Source organism: Portunus trituberculatus, chromosome 10 (genome assembly GCF_017591435.1).
Source record: "Portunus trituberculatus isolate SZX2019 chromosome 10, ASM1759143v1, whole genome shotgun sequence".
NCBI classification, from domain to species: Eukaryota; Metazoa; Arthropoda; class Malacostraca; order Decapoda; family Portunidae; genus Portunus; species Portunus trituberculatus.
This window is the reverse complement of record NC_059264.1, coordinates 3,589,083-3,605,535: the sequence shown is the minus strand read 5'-3', so window position 1 is coordinate 3,605,535 and position 16,453 is coordinate 3,589,083. Positions and strand designations below refer to the sequence as shown.

Here is a 16,453-nt window from a genome sequence, read left to right as displayed (position 1 = left end):
GGACATCAATATTCTTGTCACCTACTTTTTCCTCGGATGCTGCCAATCCCGACGGTCCACTTCACTTCCACTCACAAGGCTCACCTTCCTAAAGCAGTGGATCGCGCAACGGGTTGTTTCCTTTTGCCCGCGGGGCCGCGAAACGCGAAGCGGTGGTCCTACCACATAGCTTAATTGCCTCAAGACTGACGGGATCCTCGCTTCTCTCTACAGACATTGGTACGGACAACCAGAGGAAGGGCAGCCAGCATCTCCATTCAGCAACATAAGGACGCCTTTCGTCACCATCACCAAGTATCAACGGAACAGTGGGTCGGAGGTCAAATAGTGGCGGCGCGCCTAAGGCTCGGCTGCCGACCTTGTGTGACAGGTTGCGGGTTTGGAAGACAAGCCTCACTATACCTCCTGCCCCCTGTGCCACCACTCACCCTACAGTTATACTGACTGCATTCTCCTATTGTAAGAGATCTGCTTCCGCGTGGGCAGCCTTTCCTTCTGGCCGTGTGTCAACCTTGTAGCACGGTCCATGGCTGTGCTTGCCTCAAATCCTGACTCAACACGCGGCCACACACACACACACGCACACACACACACAGTGGTGTCAGCAACGAGTGTGCAGTTTAAAAAAAAAATTGGATAAGTGTAGGTATGGAAACGGGGCCACACGAGAATAAAGCCCAGAGACCCTGTAAAACTGCAACTAGGTAAATACAACTATAACTGTAGGTAAATACATTTTGGCGGGAGTTACTTCAGACTGAAGTAACTCCCGCCATAAAAAAGGACACAAGGACATTATATGGAGTCAATTCATACTAAAGTCTTCAGTATGAACTGACACCAATCTTTGCAGGAGAATTAAGAAAATACATACGTTAATAAAAACATAAATCACGTATAAAAGTTTTATTCGTTCGCCAAAAGACAATATATTATCTAACACATGTTGCATTATCAGAAATATAGGTAAATATATTATTTATTTTTTATTATCTTTCTAATGGTTTTGTTTTCTAAGTATGATAATATCAATACAGCGATGTCTATGATATACTCTCTCTCTCTCTCTCTCTCTCTCTCTCTCTCTCTCTCTGAGAATATAAGAAAAATGCAGAAAGCTCAATATTCATTGTTCTTTCTCTTTGCATAATCTCTCTCTCTCTCTCTCTCTCTCTCTCTCTCTCTCTCTCTCTCTGATGTCATTCTTATATTTTATTATTCTTTAATAAGGGAAAGCAATTAGTCATTATTATTGCTTTCTTTTCTTTTCTTTTCTTTCTTCCTTAATTAGAAAGAGTAGGTATTTATTAACAGATAGAGTTTATCGTCATGTTTCTCTTCTCTATCATGAAAAGCACATTGACGTTAGTTATATTGCATATACACCTTCCCATCCATTCATTCTAATATACACACACACGCACACATAGTTCTAAAGTAATATTACAAGCCATATCTGTATACATATATGGAAAAACATTCACTCTACCCATGTACATAATGCAAATAATACATAAAGTTTTTCACTGCAATATACAATACACACAAAAAAATCTCTACAAATTAATTAACCAACTTTCTAAACATTAATGAACTTTATTTTTTAAGGGAGCTTCACAAGATTGGGACATTTTTCCCCTGTTACTCTTGTGTCAGTCTCTTTCAAACACAACAAAGAAAATAATAGAAAAAGAAAAGAACATAACTTTTTTTCGGCATAGATTAGACCAACAAATTCTATAGCCACTAAATAACTTGGAAGCTCAACTAAATCCTCATATTTCACAAGTAATGAAAGCCTGCACCTCTGCTGGCCACAATGCACATACAGCTTCACCTCCCCTCACTGCACTATACACCCACATCCACATCATCAGCCCCAACACGCATACAATATAGAGAGAAGGGGGTAATACATCATTCTGTTATACACATCAATATGCGCCATACACCTTAGTTGCTGCCTTAGCTTAATATACAGCTTGTTTCCAGGGACCTATACAAAACATGACTTCTCTTGTGTACTAGTGAGGAAATTCTTAAGTTTGTCTGAGTGTGAGTGATGAAAAAGGTAAAATTATGTATATGTGTGCATGAGTGTTTTAATATTTTCACCCGAGAATTAACACTTTTCTATGCTGTCAAAATAATTCATCTGGTTTCTGTTTGATTGTTTATTTGTTTATTTTTTACTGCCAGTTAAATAGGTTTTCCTCATTAGCACTTCAATACCTCCCCAACAAACATGTTTAATTCACACACACATACATACACACACACACACACACACACACACACACACACACACACACACACACACACACACACACACACACACACTGTCTAAGAGATTTTTAAAAATATAGTTTCCCGCAAAGATGTGTTGAGACTTGGAACAATTTGAGTGAGGAAGTGGCGTCAGCAACGAGTGTGCATAGTTTTAAAGAAAAATTGGATAAGTGTAGATATGGAGATGGGGCCATACAAGCATAAAGCCCAGGCCCTGTAAAACTACAACTAGGTAAATACAACTAGGTAAACACACACACACACACTCTGTTCCTGGAAAACTTACTCATAAATACACCAAGGCAGGCAACACAATGCGTAACATCTACATTAACTCACAAAAGTAATACATGCCATAGACATATGCACATACACACATGTACACATATATAATACATACAAAAACATAGGAGCTATAATATATTACTCTTCTTTCACTAATGTATATAAGTGTTTACATTTCCTTTACATAAATAGAAAAACAACCATTTGATATGCTCACATGCACACATACACACACACACACACACACACACACAGTTTTACAGGGCACGAGCATAAAGCCCAGACCCTGTAAAACTACAACTAGGTAAATACACACACACACACACACACACACACACACACATATACACCATACAACCCTTGCTCACAGACTCCAGATTACCACCATACTGAAAGCCTCAATAGACTAACCCTCAACACACCAGACAGGAAGGCTTATTGCTACTAGTAGAGTTCAGTTCATCATTTGTCACTCACTTGCTGCCTCTAACACACCACTCAGTAAGACTTGGCTGAGTTCAAAGGGCCCTTCACTGCCTCAACCAAAGCAGAAGGCACTCAGAAAGGTCCCAATGTCTATTTCTTTCTGGCTTGTCTACAAAGGAACATGTAGTAAAGAAACGCTACATTGCAACACACATAACAATTTTAAATGCGCATCTGCACATTCAAATATAATCTCTTCTCTCAAGTTTATCATCAAAGAAGCTCTGTTACTGATTGTTTGGTGGAAGTCATATGTAAAATTCTCTCTCTCTCTCTCTCTCTCTCTCTCTCTCTCTGTCAACACAATCACCACAGCAGTGTGACACAGAGACAGGAAGTACAATACATGGAAGGAAGGAAGCACAAACTCATAGGAAATAGGAGGAAGGAAAATGGATACAAAAATATATATTGAGGAAACAGTCACTCTAAATATTTCTGCAACAGTTTCAGCCTTCAATATTTGCAGCAGAAACCAGTGAGAGTAGGTAGGAAGACGAGGGTTGTGGTTGAGAGGTATTTGGCATAGATGCTGAGTAATAAGGTACCATTAAGTCAAGGCACAGAGGTCAGGACAGACACCTGAGTTACTATACATACAATGAGACGCGGATTAATATACAAGCTGAGTCTTCATTATCTGTCAGATTGATGGCAGCAGTGGTGGTAATGGTGGTGGTAGTGTGTACATAGAGTCGTGATTCTGTAGTTTGTATCAATAAAGAGTTATGTATAAGGCACAAGAATATGACACACACACACACACACACACACACACACACAAATTTTGCTTACGTACTAAAACATCATGAGAGGTTGTTCTATGAGTATTAAGTGTATGATTCAAGAAACCCATATACATATATATATATATATATATATATATATATATATATATATATATATATATATATATATATATATACTAAACAATGATACCATACTAGACTTAACACACAGACACACATATTCACAGACACACACATACACATTTTAGTAAATACACAATTAGGTAACAACAACGAATTAGCTACGAGCACTCAGACACACACTGAGACACACATACACACACTAGGAGGCATTGCCATTGTCATCATCCTCCTGTATGGACATGGACCGGATGAGTGTCCAGGTGAGCTCCCTCGTGGCCAGCACTGAGGCGTCCTCCAGGTCACACTTCTGCCAAAGGGAAACACAGTGGTGAGAGGAGCAACTTTCCTGTGTTTAGTTAGCCAATGCTTGCTGCTGTCATGCTTATCTGGCCTTCAGTTCACCAGTGACAAAGAAGACTAATAAGAGAGACTTTCAAAAGGATGTCTAAAGAAAGGAGAATTGAGAGAAGACTTTAAAGGATCCCTGAAGAGAGGAGGAACAAGAGAGACTTCAAAGGGTGCCTAAGAGATGAGTGCCTTCTTCCAAGACACCTAACATGTGAACATTCATCCTTAACACACATACATCTTTCTGAGCTCCTACCACCTATAGACCCCCTCCCAGAAAGCTAATCAAGACACAGTCACACAGATCTGATTCAAGCCACATCCTTCCACATGCCAGGTGAGTGTAGAGGCCTTACCTGCATGTATGTAGGCACCCCACTGATGGCCGCCTCGCCTTGCTCACTCAGAGTTGCTGTTACACCGGCCAGGTACTGCCAGCTCTGTGGAAAAGATATCCCAGTGAGGACACCAATGATACAACACACTACACCACACCACCTCTACAATTCAAGCCACAGCTAAAAATTGTTTCTCACAATTCCTGCTGTGACGCTCATCATGTTAGTGTAAGAACTGTGCATCTCAGTCGTAGGAAATTTAAGTTCCTCCTCTTCCTCTTCTTCCTTCTCCTTCTCCATCTCCTTCTCATTTATTGATTCACTTCAGCTTGCAGTGTTCAGAATGTTATCTTCAGTTTTTGTCAATACTTTTTGTTTCCTACTTAATTTGTTTGATTCACAGCCTCTACTCTCACACCAAAAGATTCTTTTTGTCTTTGGTTCAGCTGATGTGAATTTGGTATTACAGTACTGATATACAAGCTATGATGACATGAAATGCAGGATAACTTTGTGAGGATTGCTAGACCATGATTCACAGCATTTCCCTTCAGCCAAAGACAGGATGCAGTGACACCTGTTCTTCCGTCACCTGTTTTGGTATCACTGTTATTGATGGGTGAGGACAGCAGAGCACAGTGTTTCTATGAGTAAAGCCAGAGTTCTGTGCACAAGTCAAGGCTGTGGTGTTGTTCCCTGGGATTGACATACACTCAATGGCCGAGTTACTCAAACAAAGACTGGCTCAGGCACTATCAGCTGCCAGCTGACTCACTCACTCACTGCTTCATGTACTATTAAGAGAATGACACACACTGGCCGCCTAACTCACACACACTCACACACAACATCAGGGGAATGACACACAGCACTCAGCAAGCCTCTGTAGTAGGTGTATTGTGGTCAAGACTGAAACACAAAGCAACACACAGGAGAGCTCAACCTACCTGAGGCATTACCACAAATCTTTGGTCACCCCAGTCCTTGCTAAACAAAACAAGATATATTAGGTACTATTGTCATATGTGCTTAACAAAAAAATAGATGAACTGTATTACTGCTCAACAAAACATAACAACCTTTCCAGAAATAAACATAAAAAATCTCGCTAACAAAAATAGACTAATGATTTTATAGAGTATTGCAATAAAGAGGAGAGTTTATGTATACATTGGGCACTCACCAGACAACTTAGTCTCCTTAGAACTAAGGAAATAGTCAAGTTTTTTCCTCTTTGCTTGTGATAACTAAGTGAGTTGGCTGTTTACAATATTAGTCATCAGAAGCAATAGGGAAAAAAGTGTGTAAGTGAGTTGGTTGTTTACATATTTACATTACTTTTTGTAGTTTGACAAATAAATACGACACTAGCTTGAATTAACAGATATTTCAAGTGATAATTCTAGTTTTCACATTCAAGTTTAGCTATCTGACTGTTACTTATTCACTTATTTATTTATCTGCTTCTTCCTGGAGTGGATTATCGTTGTAAGCCTAGTGCACCAATGTATATATAAAGGTGAATAATAATAATAACAACAACAACAACAATAACAACAGGGACTTGCTCATCTCAATCTACCTTCATTCACTCTTCACTAAGCTGAACTGAAGGAAAAGTATAGGACAGAGCAAGGATGTATGTGTACTGTATGTGTGTATGTGTGCGTATGAGGGTGTCTATGTGTGTATGTTTGTGTATATATGGCTTTATTTCTCTATGGTTTGAATGTGTGTGTGTGTGTGTGTGTGTGTGTGTGTGTGTGTGTGTGTGTGTGTGTGGAGTATAATGAAAATGCATCTATTCTGGTAGCATACATTGGTTTGCTTGTAAGGGAATAATGGATACATGATACATGCAAATGCACACAGCCACTTATGTACACACACACACACATATAGGAAAGAAGAGGGAACAAAATACGTGCACACATATACACACACATACAACCCTATCATACACACACACACACACACACACACACACACTATAATACTAGTAATCTGAGTATCATTTGTTTGAGTTTTGAGTGTGTTTGTGCATCAGAATCTATGAGACAACCCTTTCACTGCAACACACTCAGACCGTTAACCCTTTCACTGCAACACACTCATTTTTCACTACATCCACCAACAACTTATACACATTCAACCTACTACAGTTTATATATTTACTTTTGTAGCTGAAAAATAGAAAAAAGATTATATTAACCTTTCTTTTCTGTGTCCATGCAAACACTTTCTCTTGCCGGGTTTCTGAATGTTAGTAAGACAAGACAGGCCCACAAAACCACTGAGGGTCATTGTGGTTTTTAGAGTTAGTGAATGCAGAGTTAGTTCAGGCTGAGGTGCCAAGAAAAACAGACACTCAGCACACTGCAGCACACCTTGGTAAACCTCAGCACACTTCAGCACACCTAAGTACACCAGAGCACATTTCAGTACATCTCAACACACCTCAGTACACCTTAGCACATCTAAACACACCTCAGTACACTTTAGAATACCTTTAACACACCTCAAAATATGTCAACACACCTCAGCATATCTCAACACACCTCAGCATACATCAGCACAACTCAGCATACCTCAGTACACCTTTAACACACCTCAGCGCACTTCAGCACACCCACTCATTTACTACATGCTGAGTCACGCCACACACCACACTTGTGTACAAATTCTAGCAGGAACAGGTCAAGTCATTGCAGGGAATAATCTGTCATGAATGATTGGTACTCTACCACTAAAGTTTGTCTAAGTGCATGTGGTATATAGTAAGCAGTCTTTGTCAATTGCCTACTTTCCTATTTCTATATTCCTGTTTTCCTTTCCACTACTACACTTCTCCTCCCTGTTATTATCTTTCCTCATCTGTCTTATAATTTTCCTCCTCCTCCTCCTCCTCCATCTCATCATCTTTCCTCTTTCTTCTCTATCTACTCTTCTACCATCTTATAAGTTTCCTCCTCCTCTATCCTCATCATCCTATAGCTTTTCTCCTCCTCCTCCTCCTTCTCTTAAGCTTCTATTTTTCCTCCTAACTAGCAATAAAATGAAAAAAGAACACAATGATAGAGAACATATAAATCACGCACACACACACACACACACACACACACACACACACACACACACACACACACATACACACCAAAAAGTCACTCCAGCCATCACCAGCACACAGCACCAGCACACAACACACACAGCAGTTAGTCACAGCACCAGCACTCCCTCAGCAGCACTGCACCTTTTTCATCACCACGGGCATCTGCCTCACCACCGCTGACCAGTTCACCGGTGTTCTCTGACTCAGTGGAGAGTTGGCACACTTCACCAAAAAGTCACGAGTATAGAATCGGCGTGGTGGTGGTGATGGTGATGCTGGGAGGTGGTCTGGGACAGCGTCAGGCAGGGTAGTGGTGGTGGTAGTGGAGGTGGTGGAGGTGGTGGTGGTGGTGGTGGCTCCTGGCATGTCCTCCCCATCTGAGAGAGAAAGAATCGCAATCTGTCATTGATTTTGTTGCTTCTTTCTTGCTTGTTTTTTTTTGCTTTTATCATTTTTTTATCAAATTTTTATGTTTTCTCTATTATTATTTGTTTATTCTTGTTTTTCTTGTCTATTTTTTTCTTTCTCTCTCTCCTAGCTAGTTGATCTCTCTCTCTCTCTCTCTCTCTCTCTCTCTCTCTCTCTCTCTCTCTCTCTCTCTCTCTCTCTATCTATCCTATTTATCACATAACTTCCTATCCTCTCATATTTTTTACATAATCTTTCATTTTTATCACCTTTATCTTTTTATTTCTCCCTATACATAACTCTCTCTCTCTCTCTCTCTCTCTCTCTCTCTCTCTCTCTCTCTCTCTCTCTCTCTCTCTCTCTCTCTCTCTCTCCTACCATAATTAACACATACATAAGTGACCAGTCTTAATGCAGCCTCAGCAGTATACAAGACCACAATGCAACACTATCCCAGTAACATTTCTATAAACCTCCACCTATCTGCCTGTCCTGTGCTGTAAGGACACTGCCACCACCTCCCCTCCACACCAAGATACAGCAGTTAGCACCATCAGAAGCAGGGAAGGTTAGGTTACACTCCTTGCCACACACACACTAACAAACACACACACACACATAAACACACATACACACGCAGGTTTTTTTTAAGATTAGGTGTTATTTACTTAATTTTTTTTGAGGTGTAGTGTGGTAGTGTGGCTAAGAGTGTGAATGGTATGTGTGTGTGTGTGTGTGTGTGTGTATGGTATCTGGGAGAAGGTTGGAGGGTTTCTGGGCAGTGGCAAGGCTAGGGAAACAGGGTGGCACAGTAGGGGTGGAGAGGCATCATCACCACTGGGCAGGGATGGGCAGGGGTTACACTAACAGCGCAGGTTATAATCCAAATATTTACAAGCTGAGATAAGGAAGCACATTTAAAAAGCCAAATTCACTTTCTCTCTTTCTCTTATCCATATGTTTCATTCACAGCATATACATGTTCACAATTCATCAAGTGTTTTGCAGGAAGCTCATGTTTTTAGGTCACCAAGCACAGGACTAGTGAGCCATACCATCATCATCACCACTACTACCCCTGGCCATAAATCGTCGTACTTCTACAGACTCTTTAATTGTACCCAAAGCTCATGGTAAAAATGCATCCCAGTACTGAAGGAGTTAACACACCACCCTCCCTTATCCACCTCTCATATAAGACAGTCGCTGGGCAAAGGAAACAACACCGAACAAAAATAAGATTGAATTTTACATTGCTATTATTTTTTTCACATTTTCTATTTTTCTGAAGATTTTCCCATGAACCTCAATTACGTCAATTTTCAAACATCAAGCAAAACGTTTTGAAACTTTGTGGTGTGGACTGAGTGACAGGCAAACAGACAGGCATACAGACAGACAGACAGACAGACACTACTTACTGGCTCGATCCTCGCTGGTCTTCTGGAAAAGGGCTCGGCGATTCTTGGAGCTCTGATCGCCAGGCTGTGAGCTGGACTCGGCACTCTCTATGGCCTCCCTGCACCAAGAAACCAAGGCTGTGAGGATAGTGGTGATGGTGGTGGTGGTGGTGGTGGTGATGGTGGTGGTGGTGGTGGTGATAGTGGTGGTGGTGATGGTGGTGGCTGTGATTTTTTTTTCTCTCTCTCTTTTTTTTTCTCTCTCTTTTTCTCTTGTACACATATTTAAATAAGGATGGACACTCTCTCTCTCTCTCTCTCTCTCTCTCTCTCTCTCTCTCTCTCTCTCTCTCTCTTCATATACATAACAAACTTTCCCTGCACTTCTGAACAATCTCACTTTCATATCCCCTCTCCCTCTCTCCCACACACACACACTCACTCTTTCATTCTCTTTCTCCCCCATAAATTCAATATTTTCTCTCTCTCTCTCTCTCTCCCACACTCACTTAGAGGACGATGGGAAGAGAGGCTGGCGCAGGACAGTCACCATACTGCTCTTCACGCTGTCAGTGTTGCCGTCCACCTCCGCAGTGGGTGACGGGGCCTGGTAGTGGGACTGGGAGGGGGTGGTGGGGGTTGTAGGGGAGTGGGGGCCAGGAGCACAGCCTGGGGTGGTGGGGGACTCAGCAGAGGGGGGGTGGTCACTGCAATGATGTGGAAGGAAGGAGAGAGTGTGAGAAAAGTGGAGGAATTTAATAGGAAAGATAAAAGTAAATTGATAAGGTTAATTCATTTCATAATTTTTGGTGTCTAAAGAATTACTATCTTATTTTGTTTTCCATTTAACCCCTTCAATACCATGACGCATTTCCATATTCATTCTGGTGACTATTTGGTGATTTTATACAGCTTCAGAAACTTATGTGGGGGATTAAAATAGTGAAGACTATGGCCACTAGTCTTTTGATCTCCATAGACCCTCCCTAATGTCAATAAAATAATCTAATCGTACACAAATCTCAAGGTAAAAATGTGTCCCAGTATTGAAGGGATTAAAATGTTGAAGACTGTGGCCATTAAATTTCTGACCTTCATAGACTCTTCCTAATGTCAATAAAATGGTCTAATTGTACACATATCTCAAAGCAAAAATGTGGCCCAGTACTGAAGGGATTAATGCAACACTGCCTGACTTGATACATGACCATTTGACTGCATGCCTCCTTTCCTTTCTTTTAAGATCATCTCCCAGTGCTACATGATTCCTGGCACCACTGCATGAGCCCACCCAGCACTGCAAGACCTCCCCAGCACTCACCAGGCCCCATCAGCACCCAGCAGGGCAGCAATGTTGTTCAGGTTGCGCTCACCATTGAAAAACTCATCCAGGACTAACTTTGCTGTCTGGAAGGAGAGAAAAAAGACTTGTTACAGCCGTCAACAATACCTCAATGCACAGATTCACCACAGCACTTCCCATTAACTCTGCCATTAACACAGCTTCACCACAGCATTTGCCACTAACTCTACCATTGACACAGCTTCAACACAGCACTTCCTACTTACTTTGCCACTAACACAGCTTCACCACAGCAATTGCCACTAATTTTACCACCAGGAGGGTAAGGAAAGACTTGTTACTACCATCAACACAGCTTCCTCACAGCACTTCTCTCTCACCCACAGCTACACTCACAAACCAATCCCCTCACAGCACCTTCTACCCGCAGCAACACCCTCACAACACCTCTCCCTGACAGCCACAGCTGCCACTCACCCTGACAAGGTGCAGGTTGGCGCCGGTGATGCGGAGGGCGTCTGCTCCTCGGGTGACAGTGTAGCGGTACTCCCCCAGTGGCTCCTCCCCCACCGACTGGCTATGCACCAGTGTGTTGCGCTTGGACCCTGCAAGGAACACACAGGCTTTGTTTAACTTATTTTGCAGATTGGGTGATGACAACCAGTGCACAGAGAGTGAAGACTGATGCTAATGGTGGGTATGGATCAACCTAGATTAATTGAGCATTCATAAAGTTTTTGTGTACGTTATGACAATATTTTCTTTCCAATGCAAACTAGATAAAGTAAGCAGCCAGTATCAAGGATCTCCCAGAACTGTAGGTTAAAGATCTCAAGTGCCAGCATACAGAGACAGTGCAGACTAGGAACTAAGCAACATAGACTATAGAAGGAGAATGATTTGAATTTTGACTTATACAGAGCTAAGACCAAAGAGAGAGAATAATCATGAAGGTATAAGCATTTCTGAAGAGCTTGGGTACCTACAGACTGTGAAGCAAAACAAACTAAGAGAGAATGAATTGAAATCTGACTTACACATAGCTAACTCATCCATAGACAGCTGCTTGCGAAGGACTGAGAGAAACATGTATTATTGCAATGACGTTTTGTGGAAGGTGGATGAATGATATTAATCTTTATGTCATTAATTTGTATCTGACTTGAGTGCAATGACGGTTATAGCTGTCTCACACACACACACACACACACACACACACACACACACACACACACACATATAAACAGATGATATTTAAAAGGCTGCAAAACTGAAAGAGAAAGACAGAGATGAAGAAGAAAAAGGAAAAAGAAGAAAAAGAAAAAGAGAACAAAAAAGAAGATGAAGAAGAAAGTGGAGAAGAAGAAGAAGATGATGAAGAAAGAGAACAAGAAAGAAAGAAAAAGGAAAAGAAAAATTAGGCAAAACAGAATTTAACAAACACAACTAGAACCCTGAAAAATATAAAAGAAATAGATAAATAAATAGAAATAAAATAGATAGACAAAAAAAGACAAACAGACCAGAGCACTCACCTTGAAGAGTCTCATCAGAAGTGTGAGAGGAGATGGAGGAGGAGGACCCACCCAGGGAAGTAAATATGGACCCACCGCCACTGCTACTCCTCTCGTCACTCCTTACTGGGGATGCATTGCGGCGAATTGTCTCCTCTATCAGCTGCTTGGCCTGGCTGTGGGGGTGAGCCAGTGGTGTTGTCAAGGGAAGGCATCAAGAAGGCATAAAGGTCTAATATCTGGCTCTGGTGTTGAGTGGTGGTGAGGCAGTGGTGTTGTCAAGGGAAGGTATATAAAGCTCTAGTGTCTGTTTGTGGTGTTGAGGCAGTGGTGTTGTCATGAAGGTGTTTGATTGGTGATGAGTGGTGTTGTCAAGAGAAAATATAAAGTTTTTGGTGTTTGATTGGTGTTGTTAAGAGGAAGTATAAAGGGTCTGCTGTCTGGTGGTGGTGTTGAGGCAGTGGTGTTGTCAAAAGATATATAAAGGTCTGGTGTTTGACTGGTGTTGAGGTATAGTGGTGTTAAGAGGAGGTATATAGAGGTTTGGTGTTTAAGCAGTGGTGTTGTCAAGGGAAAGTATAAATCTCTGGTGTTTGATTGATGTTGAGTGGTGTAGTTAAGAGAGGGTATAAAGGTCTGGTGTTTAGCTGTGGTGTTGAGAGAATTGATCTAATCTTTTCTAATGAAGAAGAATTAAAAATAAAAAAAAGAAGAACAACAACAAAACTCAAACAACAAGTAAACAACAACAACAATAACAATTAATAAATAAAAAAATAAATATGTAGATAAAGACAAGAAAGTCAACACCACTAATAACAATAACAACACCACCATCACCACTGTGTTACCTACTTGATATTCTCCTCAGCGGGACCCGTGATCTGCACCAGCCTCTCCCTCGCCCCTGGAGCCACTGCAACACAACACAGCGTCACCACCACAACACCACACCACACAACACCACAGCACCACACAGCACCACACAGCACCACAACACCACACAGCACCACACAACCACACAACACAGCATCACACAACACCACACAACCATGCCACAACACCACAGCACACCACACCACACAACACAACACCACACTACCAAACAACACATTCTCCACTCCCCATCCTCCCTTCACTTACTCATAACATTGATTTCTCCCTATTCTAACACTATATATGGCTAATTTATTCTTTATCACATCACCACCACCACCACCACCATCAACTCACACACACCACCACCACAACTACCACCAGCACAACAACAAGAGAGAGAGAGAGAGAGAGAGAGAGAGAGAGAGAGAGAGAGAGAGAGAGAGAGAGAGAGAGAGAGAGAGAGAGAGAGAATGCTTACCTCGCTGGAAGGAGATGATGGTCTCTGAAAGTTCCTCTATCATGTGCACTCGACGTCCTTTTATCCCCATCACTGTAAGGGAAGAGAGAGAGAGAGAGAGAGAGAGAGAGAGAGAGAGAGAGAGAGAGAGAGAGAGAGAGAGAGAGAGAGAGAGAGAGAGAGAGAGAGAGAGAGAGAGAGAGAGAGAGAGAGAGAGAGAGACATTAAAACACTGAAAATTTGACACATATAAGCAAACACAAATGTAAACTTCTAAATTCTGACAATATATAGAACGTTCTTCATAGAGAGTAAAGAAAAACCTCACTTAATTAAAGATAGTGCAACTCAACACAACTATCAAAAACATATGCAAAATTCCTTCTTAGAATCAGCATTTTTCTTACACTAATCCTGCCCTAAAAATTCTGATTAGACTAGCAAACTTACATATCCTAACACACACACACACACTGAAGGAAATGAAACTACCAACTTTGAAGGATAGATGGGAAAGAGGAGACCTAATAATGGTGTATAAGTTAATACACCAAATGGAAAAGATAGATAGACAAGACTGGTATCACTGCCAAAGGATGGAGATAGAAGAACAAGAGGGCACTCCAAGAAGATCATGAAAAGTCAGTGTTTGAGCAACATTAAGAAGTTTAGTTTTCCATACAGGACAGCAGATATCTGGAACAGCTTGAGTGAAGAGATTGTAGCAGCAGAAAGTATGCACAAATTGAAGGAAGTTGGATAAAAGTAGATATGGGGACAGGTCACTAGGAGCCCCACTTGAACCCTGTAACATACAACTAGGTAAATACAACTAGACAAGATACACACACACACACACACACACACACACACATATGTACAAACACACTCACCTTTTCCAGAATCAGCATTGCGAATCACCACTTCATCTTTACAATAATTCTTGCCCGGGATTCTAGTTGGCTTGGCAAATTTCCCAGAATTCTTGATAATTTCCCCTGGACTGAGCAGTGTTGGTGTGGCAGGGGTCTGGACCTGGGGCTGTGTGGGTGTCTGCTGGGGGAGCTGGCTGTAGATGGTCTGCTGGAAGGGCTGCAGGCCGGGCATCACCAGGGAAGAGGTGGTGGTGGTGGTTGGGGTGAAGGTGATGCCTGGCGTGCCTGGGGTGGATGTGTCGCCAGTGTTCTGCTCGTCCAGTGCTGCCTCCTCTGCCTATAGTAGTGATGGTGGTGGTGGTAGTAGTGGTGGTATAAAATATTTAGTAATTTTTTATCACACATATTGGTATTCATCACATCTTTGCATTGTAACTTTCTCTTTCCAGGGAAACAAACAGAATTGAGACTAATTAACAGGATATGCATTTTGAATATGTGGTATGTAGTGAAGATAATGATGAGATGCAAGACAACTATACAGATTTCTGTGTCACTACTCCCACTTAGCACTAGTTAGTGAACTCCGACACTAACTATCATCTCCATCAACACCACACACCTTCCTCTTCTTTGTTGAGCCAAGTCTCTTTGCAGCCTTCAACACAGTCTCTCTCTCTCTCTCTCTCTCTCTCTCTCTCTCTCTCTCTCTCTCTCTCTCTCTCTCTCTCTCTCTCTCTCTCTCTCTCTCTCTCTCTCTCTCTCTCTCTCTCTCTCTCTCTCTCCCCACCTCGATCTGCACCAGCTTCTGTTTGTAGTAGTTGATGAGGTTCTCGTTGGGCTGCCAGTGCATCGCCCGCAGCTCTATCACCTCCAGCAGGCGGTAACGCACAGCCAGACTCAGGCGATCGTCACGGCAACCATTACGCAGAGAGATGTAGCACTTGTCCAGCTGGTCTGTTGGTGTGGAATGGTCGGTGAGGTTTGGTTAGGTTAGGTTAGGTTAGATTAAATTATGTTTTCTTTGTCTATATGTCATTCTCTGTTTCTCTCATTATTCTGCAAGTAGCCTGGCACCATTACTTACTTATTCACCATTCATTCATTCCTGCATCTCTCTCCAGTCACCATTCTTCACCATTCATTATTTCTTCCACTCGTATATCCTCTTTTGTATGTCATTCACTATTTCTCCTGTTATTCTGTATGTAACCTGGCACTATTACTCATTTATTCACCATTTCTTCAGTCTTGCATCTCTTTCTAATCACCGTCCTTCACCATTCACTATTCCTTCCATTTGTATATCCTCATTATATTTCTCCCATTAATCTGCATGTAATCTGACCAGCACCATCACTTTACTCCTTCACCACTCCTACCATCACCATTTATAACACACACAACACACCAGCATATACACCATCATCTCACCACCACCTCACCACTACCCTCACCTTTGTAAACATTCTCCAGCTGTGGGCCGAACATCTTGAGGTTTTCACACAGCGCCACCACAGCAGGGTAGGCGGAGCGGTCACAGGTAGAGGAGTTGAGGTACTGTGCCACCCCATCCATCTCCTGCAGCACGCTCTCCACTGCAGCCACAGAACAAAGGGTAAAGATTATTAATACACACAGAACACAGGGCAAAGATTACTCACAGCCATAGAACACATAGGAAAGATTACTGACAGCCACAGAACATAGGTCAAAGATTACTGACAGTCACAGAATAGAGGAATGATTACTAATAGCCACAGAACACAAGGAAAAAGACAGAGGATTGGTGAGTGAGTAAGGGAAAAATTAAACTGGTGAGGAGAGGCAGTGAGGGTCAGCAGAGAATTGGAGAGTGAATGAAGGAAAGATTAGTGAGTAGAAGAGGGA

The 16,453-nt window shown here is 41.9% G+C and overlaps 1 protein-coding gene across 5 annotated transcripts in view; it reads right to left on the bottom strand.

Moving 5' to 3' along the window:
- LOC123501926 (eukaryotic translation initiation factor 4E-binding protein Mextli-like) overlaps positions 1-16,453 on the bottom strand; it is a 37,394-nt gene that overhangs the window by 6,884 nt on the left and 14,057 nt on the right. For 2 of the 5 annotated variants that reach the window (XM_045251017.1, XM_045251020.1), the window contains 14 exons: positions 16,021-16,161; positions 15,354-15,520; positions 14,582-14,900; positions 13,710-13,781; positions 13,208-13,268; positions 12,374-12,528; positions 11,876-11,914; positions 11,316-11,443; positions 10,857-10,942; positions 10,045-10,242; positions 9,557-9,654; positions 7,869-8,104; positions 4,637-4,720; positions 3,974-4,239 (listed from right to left, as the gene is read on the bottom strand). In XM_045251017.1, the coding sequence (XP_045106952.1) occupies positions 4,132-4,239; positions 4,637-4,720; positions 7,869-8,104; positions 9,557-9,654; positions 10,045-10,242; positions 10,857-10,942; positions 11,316-11,443; positions 11,876-11,914; positions 12,374-12,528; positions 13,208-13,268; positions 13,710-13,781; positions 14,582-14,900; positions 15,354-15,520; positions 16,021-16,161 (1,892 nt within the window). In that variant the 3' untranslated portion in view covers positions 3,974-4,131. Of the gene's footprint in view, positions 1-2,886; positions 4,240-4,636; positions 4,721-7,868; positions 8,105-9,556; positions 9,655-10,044; positions 10,243-10,856; positions 10,943-11,315; positions 11,444-11,875; positions 11,915-12,373; positions 12,529-13,207; positions 13,269-13,709; positions 13,782-14,581; positions 14,901-15,353; positions 15,521-16,020; positions 16,162-16,453 lie in introns of those variants that run through there. The other 3 variants (XM_045251016.1, XM_045251018.1, XM_045251019.1) reach the window with 3 other exon arrangements.